The 21671-nt window shown below is 34.8% G+C and overlaps 1 protein-coding gene across 2 annotated transcripts in view; it reads right to left on the reverse strand.

The window, feature by feature from the left end:
- The window catches only part of LOC116337254 (RNA pseudouridylate synthase domain-containing protein 2-like), a 212483-nt gene that overhangs the window by 24855 nt on the left and 165957 nt on the right, over window positions 1–21671 (reverse strand). For both annotated transcript variants that reach the window (XM_031761666.1, XM_031761665.1), the window contains 3 exons: window positions 17106–17198; window positions 8447–8534; window positions 4752–4974 (listed from right to left, as the gene is read on the reverse strand). In XM_031761666.1, coding sequence (XP_031617526.1) covers window positions 4752–4974; window positions 8447–8534; window positions 17106–17198 — 404 coding nt within the window. The remainder of the gene's footprint in view (window positions 1–4751; window positions 4975–8446; window positions 8535–17105; window positions 17199–21671) is intronic.

Here is a 21671-nt window from a genome sequence, read left to right on the forward strand (position 1 = left end):
TGTGTCTGGCTCTCTTTTGAGTTTCAAAACTGCACCATAATAGTGTATATTTTTTAATGAAATTCTCGACATTCTCTTTTTCCAACACAATTTACCTTGGTCTTGTATCCTTTTAAAGTCATTGAGCCAGTGTGAAGCTAGTCAAATAGACTAACATATCTCTTCTTCGGTTTTTGGTGTCGAGTATTATATCAAAACATTTGACAAGAAAAAGTAAAGGCAAATATTTTGAGTTGAGTTCCATGGGATGTTTTTCGATTTGAATGAAGCATGTGTGTGTGTACGGGCACAAGTTAGATGGTATGTATGAATGGATATATTCCAAAAATCGTTCGCTACTTGAAATGCTTTTGGGGAATTAATTCATCTATTTCGATGCAGAGAGATGCAGAGATACAGCAATATAGCTGAAGCAGACATGAAATGTCGACAGTACATAGAAGAAAAGCCTGAGATGAAGCCACATACATACGAACACTTTGCGATCATTCAAAAGATTTTAAAAATAATCAGAAAGTGAGTAAAACAGGGATGAATATGCAGTCAGAGGAAAAGCTTTCGAAAAGGCATTGCAACATGCCACACACCATTTAAATTGTAATCGTCCGTTGTTCGCTCACTTTCTCCTTCTCATCGTACAAAATTCGAAAGCTGCATTTGTTTGAACAAAAAATCTTTTTTTAATAGTCATGGTACAAGTAAAATGGATTCTATTTATAACAAAATCAACAATAACAAACGAACAAATTTATGCGAATGATGAGAATGCAAAGGAAGGACGGGATTCAAAATATTTGATTTTCAAATTTCTACCGACCGAATTTCGCACGGTATGCATAAGTTTCGGTTGGAATGAGAGATAAATTACATTTTATGCACACTCTACTATGAAGAGGCAATCTTTGGTTAAATCAAATGAAGAACCAGCATTATGCTGTTAAAGCACTCGATATATCTTTTGGATACGACTGCATCCCTAGCGGGGATAGCAGTATGGGGGTAGAGACAGTGACTGCTGCTGTTGTTGCTGATAGTTTTTAAAGATTACATCACAAAATGACTGCGTGTGTGTGTGTGTGTGTTGCAGCTGGGGAACAAAAAATGCGAAATATACTCAACTGTTAACACTTCATGGGTACAAAGTGAGAGGTGGCAAAGTCAAGTTAAAACCTTATAGTTTAATGTATGCAAAATAAACGTAATAGTGTCACATACATACGGGGCCGAATGAATCGTGAGTTCGCCTTGACTTTACACTTTTCTAGTTTTCTCAAGTGAATTGCCACCGTACTTTTCGTCCGTTTTGTTTGCATAAAACTACTACAAAATGCGACTCAATTTCATTTTGGCTTTGTTACTACGTTGCTGCTGATGTTTGCTCTACTCTTTAGATTGCTATCTCTAGTGAATCATGAGAATGTTGGTTTTTTTTTTTGCATTTTCGATGATAAACATTTCGTCGGGGTGAAAACATAAAATTTTAAAGAAGTGAAAAACGTGTGCGCGAACTCACCGCTTTCATTCTTTCGATTTTATTTCATTTTTCGGAGGAAGTTCTTCAAGCGTAATGTAGATATATCACATGAAGCAAGCAGATTAGAGTTCACTGTCAGGCCAATGTTGAAATCATGTTTGTTTGGCTGTCTTGAGAAATTTGTGCGAACAGATGTTTCGATTTGTTTGCATCGTCTTATTTCATATTGCTTTCAAGATATACTACAGTGCCTGATCGTTTCGCTTGTCATTTTGATATATTAAATCGCTAATAAATTTTGCACTCAATGACAAATTACGATGACACTTGCTTTTGACCATATTGCACCGCAGTTAAATTTATGTTTAAATTCATATGCTTGTGATGCTGTTTTTTTTTCTTTAATTAATTAGGATGCTGAATTGGACGAACATATATAGATGCTGTTTCGCATATGAATAATAAATTTGGTCTGTTGATTTGCTGCTTATTGAATTTCATGGTTATTGACCATAAAACACAATTCTCTTCGCATTGTTTTTATTGTTTGGCTGTTTTTTTTTTTTTCGATTGTGTAGACTCCATGATACGTACATTATAACGAATTCATATCAATATGAATTCATGAGAGAAGTTCGAAATCGATTTGCCATTTATTTGGTTAAATTGGATGAGGGGCTTAGCTTCCATTCCAATGATATTATCTCAGACCAAATGTCAACACTTCAAATGAATATGTTCGAAAATAGTAATTTTCCACTTTTCATTCAGTTCAGAAATGTCGGACAGCACAGTGTATGTGTGCGTGTGTGTGTGTTTTTTCTTGAAATTCCACAGCAAGTGGAGTGCGAAGCTGTTTTGCTGATTCATTCATGATATTAAATGTTTGGAATGAAGTGTGTAACCGAACAGTTGTTGATTTTGATTTTGATTTATATTCGGAGAATTTATTGTTTCAAAACCACCACTCATTCCATTGTCGTTAAAAGGTCAGTATGAGAATATGTTGGTTTAATACCGAAAATGGCGAGACTTTGCCCATTCATCGGTTTCAATTTTTTTTTATGAGTTTATTTTCTCCATGAGTCAGCAATAGCTCTATGCACCAACATGAATTCCAAAACAAAACATCAACAGCAACAAAACTTGAATTGAAAACTCTCGCACAAACGATTCTTGTGGATGTGTAATTTGTGAAAATATATAGTAAATATATGGCAAAGGATACTCTTGAAAATGGCAGCAGCTATGGAAAAAAAGCACTAAAAACATCTACGCAAAACGTAAACTATTTTTATGATGTCTGCGGTTCAAGCAATTTACACCATTTACTGGTTTATTTTTTCCGCCTTGAATTTCAAACCGCTCGACCATGAGGCGATACGTCTTGCATGTAGATTACTAGATTTACAATGAATTTAGTGCTAAGATGTTAATAAATATGCGAGAGTATAAAACTATATTAATGACTGAAAATCGACGATGGCATACACAAGTTTTTATTTTCCATTCATTTAATGGATGTTTTCAAAATGCCGAACACTAGCCAAAAAATGCTCAAGGCGATTATCGGTGAGCTTACTGGAAAAGGCAAACCATTCGTGAATTTAAAAAAAAAACACACACTATATGGTTCGTGTAAAAGAGATGAGAAAATAGTCGCAATGAAATTTCAACGAATTTTAAACATGTACATAAAAAAAAGTTTGCCGAATCGAAATGGAATTTATGGAATGAACTATCGACGGATAAAACTCGTAAACATCACATTCATTGCTTGTCAGCACATCTTTCAATTTCGAATTGAGTGTTTCGTTTGCCAACTTGTCACATCATTCAATAAATGTTCAATATTGAATATATGTATATCAACTCAATTTTAGTGGTTCTGCCTTTTACTACATCCCAATGAAAATGCGCTATTAAACTAACTTTTTCAATGCAATCACTACCAACAGACAACCAATTTCACATTGAAATCACAGGAAAACAAAAGCTCAACTAACGCACACACACACTCACAATACACACAATAAAATGGAGTATTTTCATTTTCGAAATTTTATTGCACATCCATACAAATTGAGATGTCGGGGAATTGAATTGACGCACTGCAGCGATTTGTTGATTAGCACTGTGTTTTAATTAAAGCACTCTCATCCCTCGATCATTTTCATATACACATTACACACAAACATCGACTCTCTTCCACACACTCGTCGCTTAGCCCGAAGGAAATACACAACGTGTACATATTGATGTGTTCGTTTTGCGGTTGTCTGAATGCAGCAGCAACAGCAACAAAAAACGTTCATTCGGCGTATCGAATAAAAAAAAATTGTACATAAAATGCGCTTTTGAACGATATATGTGAAAATTGATCAATTAAATACTAAATCAACCATATAATTTAGCTGAAGTCGATGCTAGACATTGGCAATGGAATAAAAATCCTTCGTGCTTTCGAAAGTAGTGATTTAGTCGAAAAATCGGGAAATTACCGCTTATTTGTTCAATCGATTGTAACATTAGTTCTTATCGTTGTGCAAAGCAGAAATTAAATTAGCCGAAGTTGCAATGCAGAAATGTGTTATTGTTTCATTTTGTGAAAATGTTTTGTCTGGTGTGCGAGTTGCCGATCCGAGCAAGTCGATAAAACACCTGCGCTTTCACTTGCGATTGTATTTACTTTTTCGAACTGATAAAAAAAGCAAGTGCGCACTCTCTCGCACCACAAAATGTCTATAAATCATACACAATGCACATTTAAGCCATTACCGTTCATTAACACTGAGCCGCGTGTTTTTGTTCACTCGGTGCTTTTGCTTCGCTTTATGATGAATGCTTGCATGCGTCAAAATCGCGTCGGGTGTGTGTAATTCTATGGAAGATTCTCTTCGTGCACTAAGAGATTAGTTTCAATATTTATTACCTAAATGTATATGCGTAGTTTGTTGTTTTTTTCTACTATTTCAAAATTTTACGCTTACTTTTGCACTTTATTGGATTAATCAGCGTGAATGAACATTAAACTATGCTTAGTACATACATATGGCAATTATTAAAATTCAATTCATAATAATAACAAAATTCTCTTAACCTAAACATCACTATCATATAGTATAATATCGATTTAATGTAAATTGATCAACGGCACCGTCTAAAATCAATCCTATTGGGTGCTTATGTATAAAAATTAAAATTTTGTTTACGTATACCCACACAACAGCCGCATGGTAAACATAAAATGGTTATTAAAAAATGGTGCGACACTTACCTGTGCACGATGTTTGCTAACAGATCATTATGTTTTAATCGGCAGTCGATTGGCACTTTTTCATAATTAACGGTTAATGTTCCAGCCTTGATACAGCGTTCATATTCTTCGGCTGGATGAGCGCGAAATTCACGTGCAAATACGTCTAAAATTTTCTCACCCACCCAACGACCTTTGGTGAATGTCGTGAACGTAAAGTAATACGGATAAACTTTTCGTAAGCCTGAAGAAGAAAAAGAGAGATAGAGAAAATAAAATCGAAAGAGATAAAGTATAAAAATGGGATGATTTATCGAAAAATATAAAACTGAAAATGTATATGAGGTGAGAATGGAGCGCGATGGAGACATAGGTGAAAAATACGACCAAAGATAATGATGATATAAACGACAAACTGACGAAAACAAAAGAATAGAGAAAACATATATGATCATGATTTGCCATCGTGAGGAAACAAACAAAACAAACGCGAAAGAGAAATACGAGCAATTTTTCTTTATTCTTCTGTTGTCAGCTCGTTTCAACAACAACCAAACACTTGTCACGGCGATGAATTATACTTGCACATTCGGTAATACAGAAAGAAGAACATAATGACAACTGGGAACCGAATAGAAAACTGCTCCACAAAAAATGCCACAAAACATTGATCTAAAACATAAATATTTGCGCGATACAAAAAATGTTTTGTATGTATATTTTACAACGCCAATAACAACATAAGAATCAAGCCATACAACAAAAATAAAAAGTACAAAAATAAAATAAAATCCAAAAACGAAATATGTTTATGGTTTTTGCACGAATAGAAAACATTTCATTAAATAAATATTAAAGTTGTTCGAATGAATCATGTCGCCAAGACGTTTGCATGTGTGCCACACTGAATCAAGGCGGATTTTTTTTTTTCGTTTCTCGAACTCCCTCTCTTTTCCTGCCTGAGCGTTTCGTTCACCCCTGGGCTTATTCGGCATGGATTACATGGCAAGTGTCGTTTTGATATCGATTTAGTTATTTGCCAGGTGCGATGACGGTGAAAAGAAACACACCGGAAAACAACAACGTCCTCGAACACACATAGGCAAAATAAGTTTGAATTATTTTGAATTGGTGAAATGTTAGAAGTTTGAACAGAGAGAAAAAAAATGTTTACAAAAATAGTGTACAACACATTGTATAGCGCACTTGAACATACACACATTGCCTGCCACCATTGATGGCGAATAACAAAATAACAAAGTAATTTTATTTATAACGTATTCTTTTGCTACTTTGTTGTGTGTAGTTGTTGAAAAAAGCGCCTACATGTTTATGTTCATTCTTCGTCGAAATCAGTCGGGAATTCAAACAGCATGTGGGCGATATCATCACATCACATGTGAGAAAAGCTCTTTTTATTCAAACTGGACGAATTTAGAGTAATGCACAAACACACACGGCACGATAAAAAGTCAACTGACGTTTTTTTTCGCCCTATGAATCTCATTTCGTCAGCAATATTTGAGAAAGAAAGCGACCAAGTAAATATTAATGTGTATGAAGAAAAAAAGAACTCAAATGCCAACGCAAACATCTCGAGCCAAAATCGAAAGCAAATATATGTAATGCAAGTGGTGAACAAACGGTAAACCGGGTTCCTTCCTCCATTAGAATAACATTTGAGCAAAAGTGGAGTAACGAACATGCCGATATGTTGTAACTACCAACAAAAAAAGAGAATAGAACAAATCTAATGGAATACAAATGTTCACAACGGCAGCACACGCGCCATCAAATTTTTTTCTCGCCATCTCCTCACCTCTCCGTTTCGTTGTCGTCTCCACTCGTTAGACTTTCTTCGATAAAAAAAAGATGTACGGTAAATACCAACGATACAAGATTAGTCAAATGGCATAAAAAAGGCTCAACTTTTTCGCCATTCGACATAATACATTTTATTTGCTTTTAGTTTCGGTGCTGTTCTCCCATTGTTGTTATTTCGCATGACGTTTGTATTATGTTACAAAATGCTAACCATATTGTTCATCGTACCACGAAATTTATGTGATGCTTTGTTTTTATTATTACCACTTTAACAAGCTGATTTGCTTGCTTATGTTTTGTTTCCGTTTTCTTTCGTTTGGCTTTTTCCATATTCGCCAAATCGAAATAGCACAAACTTAGCACAAAAGTTGATGGAAAAAGTGAAAGACAAACGGAAAATGAAACGGGGGGAAACTCATTATTTAGGCTGATTTATATGCGTTGAAAAGCATTGATTTGTCGGTCGTGTTTGATCGTCAAAACGGTAGCGTTTATTAAATTCAAATTTTCAAAATTAGCTTGATAATTGATTTATGTCGATTAGTGATGGGAATCAGTGTACAAAAGCCACAGCCAATCTACTTAATTCAGTTACAGGTTTTGACGATGATTATTTTCATCGTTCGAATTCCGTAAAATCCAAGACAAACAAAGCAACCGGTAAGATATTGACGTAACGATTGAATGATTGATAGCACAATAGGCTAGACACTTTGCGATAAACACACAACAACTGGGAACAAACGAAACAACAACACATCGTCTCTCATTCAACTTTTCGGCTTACAAATTAAGTACGTGAAGCTTGTATCAACACAAACGACACACACACACAAATGATGCATCACATAGTCAGCACATTTTCAGCAACTTTTGTGCCGTGTCAAACAGCATGTAGGTTCGCATTAAAACGCATGTTACGTTCACTCAATTTGTGTGTGTGTTGTGTGAAGAACACAAAGCAATCGTTTTATCTCGTTTTATTGCCATAAATAAAGTTCGAGCATGAACAATTCCAGGGCCAAATTGATTGCATGACGCGCACGACAAACTCACAAAACCGTAAAGTACACATAAACAACACATCCACACACACACATATGGCAAAGCACAAAGAGCAACGACTATTGAAACGGATAAAAGAAACTTTTTGATCGTTGCGCATTTTCCGAGGCGAATTTCCAATCGTTGTGGCAAGTTTTTTTTTGGCAAAATACAGCAGGTACACTCTTGACTTGTCTGCAGTTTGCCGCATGTAAAGATTGTGTAAGTGAATGTTATGAATCAATTATCCTCGTCGACGTCAAGCCACATGCACAATCGCGCGAATCAGCTACATTTCTTTTTTGTGTTATGTTCACCATACACGTATAAACGATATGCGATGAAAACAATATAAATTGCCACCAACGAATGCACCACCGAAAAAAAGAAGAAAAAAACACACACACAAGAAGAAAAATAAAACTGCCGTCAGCACACACTGAAAACTACTCAAGGGAAAGTGTGGCAAATAGCTATAGTTAACGCTCTTTTGCAACCAAATCAATAAAAGGTGCGCGCAAAACTTTTTTTTTCGTATTTTCGAAAAAGAAACAAGCACGAACGAGATAGGGATAGAGTAAATAATAGAAAAATGCACCGTTTTGATGCACAATGTGTACATATAAAGCAAGTCAAACGAGAGGTAAAGATAAAAAGCCCAAACCACGCGATTCGGTGCTCAGGTATTCGATTCACTGTGTGAAAATTTATGAAAAAACACTCTAGAATTTAAATGCAGTAAAATATTAATGAAAAAAAAAGAATATGGAAAGAAATGCACATGATACGATGATGAAAAAAAAAACAGGAGAGAAAAAAATCTACACGCCAAAATTGAAACAACTCACCATTTTCTATGTAATAAGAAGTTTCATGGTATCGTTCGTCTGTAAATCCGGGCCGCTTCGCTTTAAGTGCTTTGGTCTCTAGTTTTGCCTGTGGAACAAACAGATTAAAAAAAGTAAAATGTTAAGAACGCCATTCTCATAACAATAAATATATGGAAAAAAAGGAGAAAAAAATAACTCGATTGCATACTTTCTCATTTCTAACATTTTTATGCTTTTACTTATAATATCGTCCATGGTTTATATAGAGAACGAACTTCGACAAGGTTTAATGGATGGAATGAGACTTTCTTTTTTGGTAAATAGTTCAGAACAATGCGGAAGAATCGTTGTGAATGTGAAGAGTGTAAAAAAAATCCCAAAAAATAATATTTCTTATGGTATTTTTGTGTTTGCAAAACGTTATTTCTGATGTCCATTGCAAATATTATTCTGACAATTTTTAAAATGCAGTCAATCCAAAAGATTTCTCCATTCAAACGAGATGTCACGGAATGAAACATATACATATACATTTTATTCGTGTTCGTGGCGTCTCTTGGTTTTCGTCTTGAAAAACTTTTCGAAGTGAAAACTTTTTCTTTTCCTTTGGAACTTTCCTGTAATTTCCACTCGACATATCTTAACACATTGAAATTTGGAGTGAAAATCCGTTTTTGAGTTGTAACAGCTAGCGCATTGTTGATAAAAATTGAGATTGATGCTGCATAGTTTGAAACGCAGCTCGAGACAGTTTTTAAGATCGATGGGATAAGCACCTCGACCACAACTGCATTTTACGTTTATTACTATACCTACAACCAATATATCCGATGCAATTGGATTTAACGATACGAAAAATTAATCAAATCTTCAAAACAATTTCGCTTCAATACTGAATGAGACATAATCGAATCGTATAAAACTTGGTAAGTTCGAAAACTTTTTCGCTATATTCCCATAGATTGTCGTTCGATTTTCATTGGTGACTCGCATTGATAACGCCAAATTCTTGCCATCTTTAGCGCATAAAACGACCGAACCGAAAAAAAAAGATTTCGAAAACAATGCATAAAAAAGGGCAATGAAACGTGAACTCGAAAGTATATCTTTACATCGGTAGTAAAAGTGATAGCGGAGATACATCGTAGAATTTATTTAATGTGTCTCTTGTGGGTATGACATTTTCTTTTCGGTTTCTTTTCATCGGGTATAAACCGAAGTTTAAAAGTGTTCGATGCGTGAGTGAGAGACTGTCTAGCATCGTTGATTATGAGTTATGGCCAGAAAATGTGTCAGTTTACAGAGGATAAGAATAATAATTATTCTCGTTGGCTGCAAAGAGTCAAACATACAGAAGAAAAAAATGAAGAGTACTGAAACTTTCTTAACAGAACAGCGAACAAGCCCCATAATGATAATGACGATGATCTCTCGTTGGCTCTTTTTTTTCTTTTTCCTCCTTTCTCCAAAAGCAGAAAGTAATTTGTATAATATTCACACGCATATGCATATAAATCTCGGAAGGTTAAAAAACAACTTACAAAAACACACGTTCAACAACAATGGCAAGGGAAGAAAGTACTCAAAACAAACACAACGATCTGCATCCGACAAAAAAGGACAGTAAATAAACGTCGTCGTAAACGCTGTGTGCACAGAAAGGCATTCTCTTTTTCTCCTTATTTTTTTTTTCTTCATCATCGTCGTTGTTCTTCGAAAAAAAGAGGAAAAACAACAAATTCTACACGAGGTTTATTTATGTTTTCATTTTTTGTGTGTGTTTACAAATAAAAAGCTGTTTCATGCTTCATAGCATTGCCGCTTTATTTGAATTTGTTTTGAAATATACGCAATTTAGCGTGTAATGTGGACCGTAGTATCGCACATCAAAAATTCACTAAGCAATACTGAGAGCGAAAAGTGAGAAAGAGAGGAAAAGAATAAAATTTATCAACAGAAAAACACAATGAGGCTCATATTGTAATCGTAGTTGGTCAAAGCCCTCATACAAAACAAATTAAACTAGACGAGAATTATACTATATTTAGTTGTAAGTAAAAGTGAATATGTAATAAAGTGACCCTTTGTTATAGTTGACTGTTTAGATGAATATTTATGCCGTTTCTATGGCATTTCATCGCATGCTTATGCACCGACCGCACATACGCACACACCAATAATAATGAACTACGATGCGAAGACGGAAAATATACCACAGTCATCTTTTAAAATAACACAAAGAGAAAGTTTGCTCATTCCCTCAACCAAAAATGTTTCAATTGACGATGACGTTGTCGACGTCTATATGCGTTTACATGAAACTTCCGAATTATTTTGTTTACAAAATTGACCCATGAATAAAATCATCGGCTTTTGTTTGTTGCTTTATTACATTTACGAAACGCAAATAATCTCATCATCTTCTATGGGAAAAGTTTATATATACGTGTGACGTAAAAAACAACAACAACAGCAACGAAGTTGTAAACGGTTTTCAAGCCTTAAGAAATCTTTTACCAGCTGAAATGCTAATTAGTTTGACAAAACTTTGGCTTCAAAGTGAAGTCCGCTTGGAATGAGATCTGGTTGAAGGCGGAGTTGATAGAATATGCGTTTTTACGACTCTTTCGCATTTCATGCGTGTACATTCAATGCAAACAAAGATGATTAACTAGATTAGATGCATTAATCTAGTCGAAGCTAAAGCTTTGGGCCATACAATGGCTCACATTCTAAAGTGAATGATTTAAGGTTTTTTCTGTTGGAAGTCCGTTCTTCGGGGCTTTGTACGACAAAATCAATGAAAAACCAAAGTAATATTATAAAGTGTATATACTCTTTAAAAGCATAGATTTTCATTGTAACTTTATGACAAAGCCAAGATTTTCCATAAATCCACATTTTCAAAGTAAGTAAACAAAAAAACTTATTCACTTTTCGGTAAACGAAGCGAAAACGACGAGGAGAGATGGGCGAAAAAAGTGACGTTGGTTTGAACGCAATCAAATAAATAAACAAAAAACATGGATAAAACATTCGCATGTGTCTGCTATTGTTGCAGTCTGTGTAAATAATGGTGAACAGCGTAAGATCCACAATAGTTACGACAATCAAAGCTACCCAACCCAACAATATGATAAAGAAATATGGATATGTTGGTATGTTTCGGTTTGCATAGACAAGATAAAAGCATGTGTTTGCTCTATTGATATTGCTTGTGAGCTTCTGGTTTTCTCTTTCTCACTTTCTTGAAATATCTTTTATTTCCACGCGTTGCATTCACCAGAAGAATATGTATCACAGTTGTATACAACAGCTTTCCGCAGTACGCAGTGTGATGAGAGAGAGAGAGAGAGAGAGAGAGAGAGAAAAAAACAACCAACACAAACACACATACACGAAGTGGATGCAAACGAAAATCGAAAAGGATTCTAAGATTGAATAAAAAGAAGGAGCTCGGCTTTCAAATGAAATGAAAAGCATTCGTGCATTTAGAAAGTGCGATGCAGTTTGTTGTAAACATTGAGCAATGAGCAATGAACAGAATATGCTTTAAGTTGAAGACCTCGCAAACTAACGTAGCTTCTTGCTTTTATCCGAGTTTGCATTGGATCGTTTGGTAAATATGAAAAAAAATTGTGTGTTGCTGCAAATGCAAAAAAAAAATTGCTATAAAAGAAGAAAACAAGCGACGAACAAAAACATAGTTTTTAAAAAGGCACAACGGCGCCAAAGGTATAAAAGCGAACACATATGCGACATGTTCTTTTTTCTATCCACTGTGGTTGCAGGAGTGTTCGAAGGGAGATGAACAAAGAGCTCAAACTAAGAAACAACCGTCTTTGAGTAAACATGAACATGAACAATCTTTTATCAGCACGAATTTACTGGTGTGAAAAACTCATAAGAAATGTATTAACATTCAAAAGATGCACACACACTCGCAGAGAGAAAAACAACCACCATGAAATACACCGTCGTTCTAGGCTTTATTTTATTCGATGGTGTTTTTCCTTTCTTTATGCCATCTCACCCTCCTGCTCCGTCTTTGCTATCTCTGTAGTTTAAAGCTTCACTTTTTTCCCCTGTTTTTCATCTGCTTTTAACTATTCAAGAACGATGGTGATGCAGCAGCAAAACAGACAATTTCACAGCGGTCGCTCTTTGCTATTTGGTTTTTGGCGTTGAAATAAAATCAACTAGAACATCACTTTAATGGTTGATTTTACATTTTACTTAAAGCGAAAATCGTTGTGAGCGTGTGTGTGTTTTTGTTTTCTTCCATTTTGCCATCCAATGTTTGTTTTTTACACTGTGCGAACAAAATAATCCAAGCACAAAGGTGACACCAATCAATTATTCAACGACAGGCATTTTCCATTTTGTTGCATTTACTGTTGTCGAACAAAATACCAGTTTTTGTGGATAAAAAAAAAGCAAGAAATAAGTTGGAGGAGAACCTTTTAGAAGTAGTAGCATAAGCCGAAGGATTGTCAATGCGGTCTCTACTTCAAATACTGAGAAGAATAAAAAAATGTACTTTTTGGCGTCATTAATGACACCATCAACAAATGCAAAAAAAGTGCAACCAACTAAAAATAAATTTATCTTCTTTATCATCCGTTCAAATTTGAAAATAGGTATTGATTTTTATTTTGATTTCCATTTTGTATTTTCGACATAACATTGTCGATGTGAACCGTATTGAATTGCATCCAATAAATTCATAAGCAATCGACAATATTCGATGATTGCACACCATCGATTCAATTTCAAAATGGTTGGTTGGGAAAAGTTTCGCGATTTTAAGAGTTGGAACAACAAAAAAAAAAACGGTGAACGAGCAAAGGAATGGGAATGGGAGATACTGAGTGCTGTATGCTCTAAATAACTTTGAAATGCGCTTCAATAATAATAGCTGCATTACGTGATGAAATTTCAATTGATCTGTCGGTTGCCGTAGGCAAAACACATTGCAAATAAATGCAATTGCCAGTTGGGATGGTGTATTTGCTGTGCGAATACATCGAACGCGGGGTGAACGCTTTTCAATTACATAACTTATAGCGCGCGCACACATACAAAATTACTATGTACAATATTCTCTTTGTGTTTGTGTGCACATTATGCAGCACTCGATATCATTGCTCCATTTCTATCATTCATTATCATTACGGTATCATTTGCTGCCTATTCACCGAAGAACAAATGCACACAAAAAAATGAAGATAATGTAAAAAACATCAATTGATTTGTTCGCCGCGTCGGCAAGCTACAAAAAAAATGTGAAACTCTTTTTTATCGAGTTTTAAACTACGCGATGGTGTGTGAACTGTTCACCCGACCTACAACCCTATAACGCATAGCGAACATTGGCTTACTGATTTCACAATGTATTTCAAAATCGATAATAATACAAACAATTACAATTCGATTTCGGGTTAACCATTACTGTGTATATAATGGATTCAATTTGAAAATGATAATACGTTTTAATGTTTGAATATGTGTGCCACTTTCTCTCCCTCTCTCTCTCTCTCTCTCTCTCTCTCTCTCTCTCTCTTCATAGCTGCTTCGTACTCTTGAATGATTACCCGAATTTCGAATTGTAGCAAGAGATTTTTTGAGCATTGCAGATAAAAGTGGCAAACGTAAAACCAATATCCATTTTCCAGTGAGTGAACTTAAATCCCAAAAAAAATCGAGAGTTTTTGAAAAAAAGGAGAGATGGAACGGGGAAATTACTCAAAAAATATGGATGTACTTAAATGGATTAAAAACCATTTTCATGAGACTAATATAAATTAATGAAATCTTATGAAATGGCAATAAAATCGACTGGTGGAAACAGCGAACTATACGATTGCATAACTGCGGGCGAATATTTTATTTTATTTTCATTTATTTGAGCACATTTTCTATTACCGGAGATTCGAATCAATTAACCGGCCTTCAAACATATCTTTTGATGAGCAATCTTAGTGATTTGCAAAGCGAATGTCGATGAGCCTGAATAATTTCGAATATGCGGGAGCATACTTTACAACGCTCTCTGCTGTCATTATCTAAATTGGTATTCGAAAATGACGAGCGGTAAAAAAAACTATCTATATCGAACATGGAAATGTTGTATAAAAACGATCGAATTGAATCAGTTTGCATGGTTTAAAAAATGGAAAACGAGAAAATGCTTATACTGAAATGGCTTTCACTCTTAACAATATCAGAATTCTGTACAAATTCGCAGAGGCGAAAAAGAGTGTATAAATCACAAGTTAACAAGGCAAATTAGATACCATAATGTCGAGAATGTGGGCTCAAAAAATGAGGAGGGTGGACTAAAACAGAAATCACTTTTACACTCACGCACATTTCAACGCGCGCGCCGCATTTTTGCCATCGAGCTTAAACCATTATGATATAATTTATATACATCTATACGACGCAGTGTATTCGCCTGCCATACATTTAAATGAGGAGGAATCGCCCACACATACTAAGGCCTGAGAAAAGTTTACATTCCTTCCGGCTAAATTATGCACAGAGAGAAAATAGCGTAAGAAAAAGACGCAGTCATTGTCGATATGAACTATGGTTGCTACTGCCACCAGTACACGGTTTCATGTGTGCTTATATCGTCGAGAGAGCGAGAGTTGGCACAGTTCACAAAGGATAATTAACACGCGTATCCAAGTGAAAATATACACTAGTGTGACTTGATGGTAAATAGCATGGCGTCAACGATATGTGTTTGTTTGTTGATTGTGTTAGTGTGCGCTGTGCAAAAGCGAAACACACACCCAGAGATTTAGAGTTAAGTCTTTCGACTGGATTAAAACTATGCCATCGAGCGTCTATTCGCTCACGTTCTCAATCAGATCTTTGAACGATAAAGTGATTTAACGTTTCCACATCTTTCTGTGCTCGGGCATTTTTCCTATTTAGGTCACTCTTTCTCATTCGTGGCAAAAATAAATGAAGGTGACGACAGTGATCAATATTTTTTAGCACTTCTCATATGACCATTTTTCACTCCGTTCAGCAAGAAAGCTTGTGATACCAAGTTTTCTTAAATGATTCTAAAAATTGGATATTAAATGCTTCACCAAAGCATTTCATTTTTCATTTTAAAAAATCGAAAGAATGTTCATCAGTATCACAGCTGATATTATATGACGAAAAAAAGAAACGAAGTAAGTGCGACAATATCTTAAAAATGGACTCATATGGTGATTTAAGTGTGCTGCCTACAAAAGATGAGGTGAAGTCGTACCATATGAAAGAGCCGAACAAAAGTGTGAAAAGCTAATTACGATGAGTTTATCATTTGTTGTTGCATTTTCTTTTTAAAGTCATTGTACGCTTGGCCTGTGACGCGACACCACTTATAACATATACGTAATCACTTGTCACATTCTCGTTTGCTCCCTCTATTCTCTGCTACTTTCATGTTGCCCCTTCGTACACGTTTTTTTATTGTTATTATTTTCCTTTTGCATCATTATCGTTTTTTTATCGTCTCGCCGAGTGGATGCTCGCATCAAGAACATAACGACGTAATTTACGATTATGTATGCACCGACTGCGGGATTATATGTCCGACCGATACACACACAGAGAGAGAGAGAGAGTGAAGAAGTGGAATTAGAAGAGGGAGAAAGATTCACAGACACTAAAGGAATTTTTAAAGTGAGATTACATGTTTGAACTATTAGCTTAATGGGAATAAGTAATAAAACAAAAGTTAGTTTTCCTCTCTCTAATAAATTCCATAAGGGATTTTGAGTTGGCGAGAGATAGAGATGATAGACAAAACTCTAGCTCAGTCACATGTTCGAATGAATGCTATAGAAAAATCTGAAAATGAATTGATACATTTTGTGTTTAAATTGCAAAAGTCGAGATTGGACGTCATGGGAATCAATTGAAATGGATACTTTTGTATACAATTTCATGAAGTAATAACATTGTAACTTTTCTTTGAAAATGAAAGAACAACATGTTTGAGACTCAGTCTCTATTGGATTTGTTCCCCTTCGAAATTGACAATAACACTGAATATACATGGTACATTTTTCACTCAATATAATATAAATACTTTTATATGTAATTTCGATTATTTTAAATTGAAAAAAACTTCGATGCGACTCAATTTTTCCGTTGAATTCAACTTTTTGACAGACCTGCGTCATTTTGAAAAGTAATTCCTATTTGACGAATTGAAATGTCGTTGTATGTGCAAGAAAAAGAAGAGCAAAAAGAAGAGACACAATAGAAAACTTTCTAGGGTTGGATGCAGGATAAAATAGATATAGGAAAAAAAAGAGTGTGTAACCAGCAAGCAAACGATTGAGAGATTAAACTTTAAACATGAGTAAGAAAGAAGTAACACCAAGAAACAAAACATACACAACTTATTCGGTTTGTCTTTTGCTATATTATCGTGTCCGTCTCTTTAAAAGTTGTTTTCACTGTTTTGTTTTTATTTGATTTTGGTTGTTAAACGTGAAATTGGGCGTGAGATTGTAGTAGCATTCGATAGAAAAAAAATATATACAGAGAGAGAGATAAAATGCACTAAAAATCGCGTGGTGTAGTAGTATGCGATGTGTATATATAGAAATGTAAACGATGAAATTGTTTCTTTATATTGTTTTTATTTTCTTTCTTCATTTACCTTTTTCAGATCCTTTATTTCGATATCATCTGCTTTTCGTTTCTCGGTTGATGTCGCCACAAGTTTTGTCTTCTCTTTGTCTGGCATTAGAATCTGTAATAAAGAGATAAACAGAAAAAGAATGGAATAAAATGAAAACTAAACGAAACAAAAGTAAAAAAAAACACAAAAACAAATAAAACAAAATGAAATTGTCGAAAGTAAAAAAAAATTCGATGAAAAAACGGAAACACAATGCACACATACAAATGCTCGAAAGGGTTTCACCAGAGACAAGATGAAGCAACATCGGAATATGTGGCAGGAAGTTGCTTGTGTAAAAAATGAAGTCGAAGCCAGCGAATCTTTGCCGGATGCATACAGGGAGCAATGCTTGCAATCAGAAGCAGTTTAAGAAGCTCGAAAAAAAAAACCATTTACAATCCTCCGTTCTATCATATGTGAGCTGACGGTGTAAGCGTGTGTGTTTGACTATAATAAACGAAAAGGATTTGCGATGGTGTGCTGAAGCGTTCGATGAGTTTTACAAGATAGAAAATTGAATAATATTTGTTTTTCGTTTTTATTGTCCCATTTCGTTGTGCCGATGTTGCTTCAACCTATGAAAGAATGCTCTTTTATGCTTTTTTTTTGTTCACGAATTTAACGACTAAACTGCAATGCTCTACCTCGATTTCCGTTACGAGTTTTTTTTGTTCTTCACCTTCTTCTGTGTGTTTATCGTAAGGTGAATACTGCAACACACTACTTTATTTTGCCCAATTTAATTCAGCTCAATTTGGGTTTAACACACACAAACACACGGTATGACACAAAATACCAAGCAGCAGCATACGAAACATAAAACAAGCATTTTACGTTTCAATAATGCAATCAGCTGTTTCTGTTTGATGATCATAGCTTACCCCCGAGTTGAATGTTGGAAACATTTTGTTGTTGACACAAACATATTTTACAATCAGTTGTCACATTTCATTGCCATTCCGAAACAAATCTATTAACTACCAATTTTGAGATAAAAGATATACAAACAAGACATGAGCATGGGCAAAAAGGCTTACGAGTTAACGAAATCGCAATGCAAGAAGAGATATGTGTGAGAGCAAAAGAGAGAGAGATAGAGAAAAAATAAGTGAAAATTGAAAAACAAAAATTAGACATTTGATTGTGTTTTTTCACTTTTTACATATAGCTCATGCAAAATGCACTACGAATCGATTCGGTTCGACTTTGTATTTTTTTTTTGATTGAGGATAATGAGAGAGTGTGTGTATGTGTGTGAGAATAATGTGGAATAAAATGAATGAAATATCATTTGAAGATAAAGTAGAAACGGACTTTTAAAAAAAAGAGATTATAATTGAATTAAGATTTGTTGCATTCAAAAATGGTAGCAGGTGCTGTTGAGTCGCAAGAAAAATGCAATTGCACTTATTTGTTTCACTTTTAATAAATCATTAAATTAGCATCTACAATCCGTTTCCTGTTGAAATTCATATTTTTCAACTTAAAGTGCATCCCAGCGCAGCAATGCCTTACGCCTTACGCCGTCACACCGCCTCGATATCATTCATTTTGGCATAATTCATGAAAATGTCAACCAAAATTCAGCCAAACATGTACCACAAAATCCATCCAACTGTCATTTCAATTATTCTTATAAATTGATTTAGAATTCGTATGAATTTCATCCTTTTCACGCTCTCTCTCTTTCTCTCGATTCGTTTTTCGTTCGAACCTTTTGAAAATGAGCGCATGTTTACAAGGAGAAGAATAGTGTCAATTAATTATGTCGTTGAAATTGCTGTGGCCATTATTATGGTTTGTAATTACAGTTAAATCTTTCCGAAATGTTCACATTAAACGTATAGCACATATGAAGGTTTTATTTTTGGCTACTAACCGCCATAACTCATGTTCATAAACAAAACAGCAAACAACAGAAACGACACTGCCAAATTCCCATTTCGATATGTGTAAACCGCGCTTGAAATCTCAAACATTTTGTTGGCAAATTGCTTATTCAATTTTTGACAATTGTGTTTACGGTGCATGAAAGACACATCAGTCAATTCGTAAGCATTTGACAACGGAAAATGTTGTCATTTTTACGTCGAGCTACTATGCAAAAGAAGTGCATTTAAATTCAATTTACAGAAAATTCGTATTTTTAGAACATAAAAGTGAATAGCAGACATTTCAAATATTGGTATAAAATTGTTCATCTCAACGAATGATCACATTGCATGAAAAAAAAAAATATGAAAAATTGAGTTTGAACATCGTATTCAACCAGCGCACCACCATCACCAGCAACAACATCATCAACATCAACTCATTGTAACAGTGTTCAAATGGTTTTTTTTTGTCGGTTAGCTTATGAGCTATGCCAGACTCCACTTTAGTTTTCGGTGATGAGCCACTGTGTTCAACGTAATGATGGATGAAAATGCAAACGTATTATTACACTGATTTTGTTGACAATACGATACGACAATAATATATTAAAGTGAACACATGCCCGGGGAAACATTCATGGTGACTGACTTGTAAATGCGTGCAGAAAAAAAACGTCGTCGAATAAACGAAGCCTTCGCTAGGAAATGAGCAGAGACAACGGTTGATGGATAACTGACATACGAATATCATTAAGAATCTTTTTTTGTTTGTCTCTCTCATGCTCTATTCATCCCATCATGTTCAGTTTTTGGTCGAAATGTTTTCTGTTTACATTTAGCTCATCACCTCAACAGTGAGCTGCAAAAAATGGCTCGATTTTTCTTCTTTTTTGTTTGCTTTCTCTAACATGTTTCATGTCACTTAAATTGGCAGAGACGAATATACACGGCTCTTCAAAATCACCGTTAGAACAAAATTACAGCGGTCCAGCTGACGCCGCACTGATTAAATATAGGCATCATGTCTCGTCGACACCAAATTAGATCGTTCACGTGAACTGTTGCGTAATGCGTGTATCAATCTAACGCATAAACGTTTTTATCACTACATAAGGGTGCAATTAAGCCTAATTGTTCAATACACCCACTCAAACACTATAGCCAACAATTTACGGGTGGATATCGATTTTCGAAAGTTTCGAGTTGATGGTGGTTTTCGGTTTAATGGAAATGACTGACGTTTTTTTTGCTTGCTTCACATTTAGTTTTGAATGTAATTGAAATAATACATAATAGAGATGTTTTGAGTGACATTGCAATGAAAAAAAAAAAGAAATATGGCTACAACAAAAAAGTAACTGTTATATTTAAAACATTTCCGACGTTAAGTTTTTGATACTTGTCTCGTTCGCATTTTACTTAAAACTGCTATTGACGTAAGTCTTTGCTCAGATTGTTCTCGTTTGGGCATTTTACAACAACCGAACAAAGTTTAACTAGCTTCCGACGATGACGTTAAAGACAATGACAATGCTTATGCAAAGCGATGCAAAATGTACGATTCATATGGGACGGAGTGCAACGACGAGAAGAGAAAATGGAAAATGCTGCACGAATGAAAATCAAATTTAACATCAAAGCGAAAAGGAAGAATGAATTAATGAAAACTTTATGAAGTTAAACATAATTTTAGCTTGAATAAATGCATTATAACAATTGTAAGTTTATGCATTCGTTCAAATCGATTTTTTTTCTTTCGTTGCTTGATTTTTTCAGAGCCGCTTTTGCAGCGAAATTTTCTCTCATTTCTTCACATTATTATTTATTTTTTCAGCAGAAGAAAAATGGTTTGAATGAGATAGGTCAAAATAACACTGAACGCATTATACTCAACAGATGGTTTATTATTCACGTTCTTCGGCATAAATCAGAGTTGAAAAAAAAACGCTGGTGTTGCCATTAAAACAGAATGAACACACACACACACAAAATAATTCAATCAATTTTACCGAGAAATGAAGATCGAATGGCATGGCAGCAATGTAAAATGCCAGATAAAATTGTAAATGAAATGCAAAATGGGTGTTGAAAAATCAGCGGCTGAGCGGCTCACACCACATCATTAATTTTATTTTAAGTGAGAGAGAGAGCGAGAGAGAGAGAGAGAGAGAGAGAGAGAAAGCCGTAAATTTATGGGAAAGCTTTTTAAACCATCATATATGAACAAAAGGATTTTTCTGTATGTCAAAATAAATCTTATTCTGCCTCAGATATACCTCAAAAATCAGATCAATTTTATGAGCCGTTTTTCCATTCTTTTCAACTTTTTTTTTCTCACAATTTTCGGAATATTTGTTACATGAGCGGGCGCGTGTGCTTATATTTCAACGCCCAAAACCAACATCAATTCTGCACAGACAACGACAATAAAAAAATATATTGTCGATTAAATGTGTGCATGCAAACAGTGTTATGCGATAAACAACTGGCCAAACGATGATACGTATTTATTTAAAACGGATAAATCATTTTAGTTTCATTTTACATGACAGAGAAATAATACCATATACTGGTAAAACCATATAGTGGTGAAAAAATGTTTTCCACTGAAAACGCCTATGGGCGAAGTGACGACATCAAGCGAGAATGTGTGAGAGAGAGTGAGAGA

The sequence above is a fragment of the Contarinia nasturtii genome, unplaced genomic scaffold, assembly GCF_009176525.2.
Source record: "Contarinia nasturtii isolate CC-2019 unplaced genomic scaffold, AAFC_CNas_1.1 Cnas_scaffold_220, whole genome shotgun sequence".
NCBI lineage: Eukaryota > Metazoa > Arthropoda > Insecta > Diptera > Cecidomyiidae > Contarinia > Contarinia nasturtii.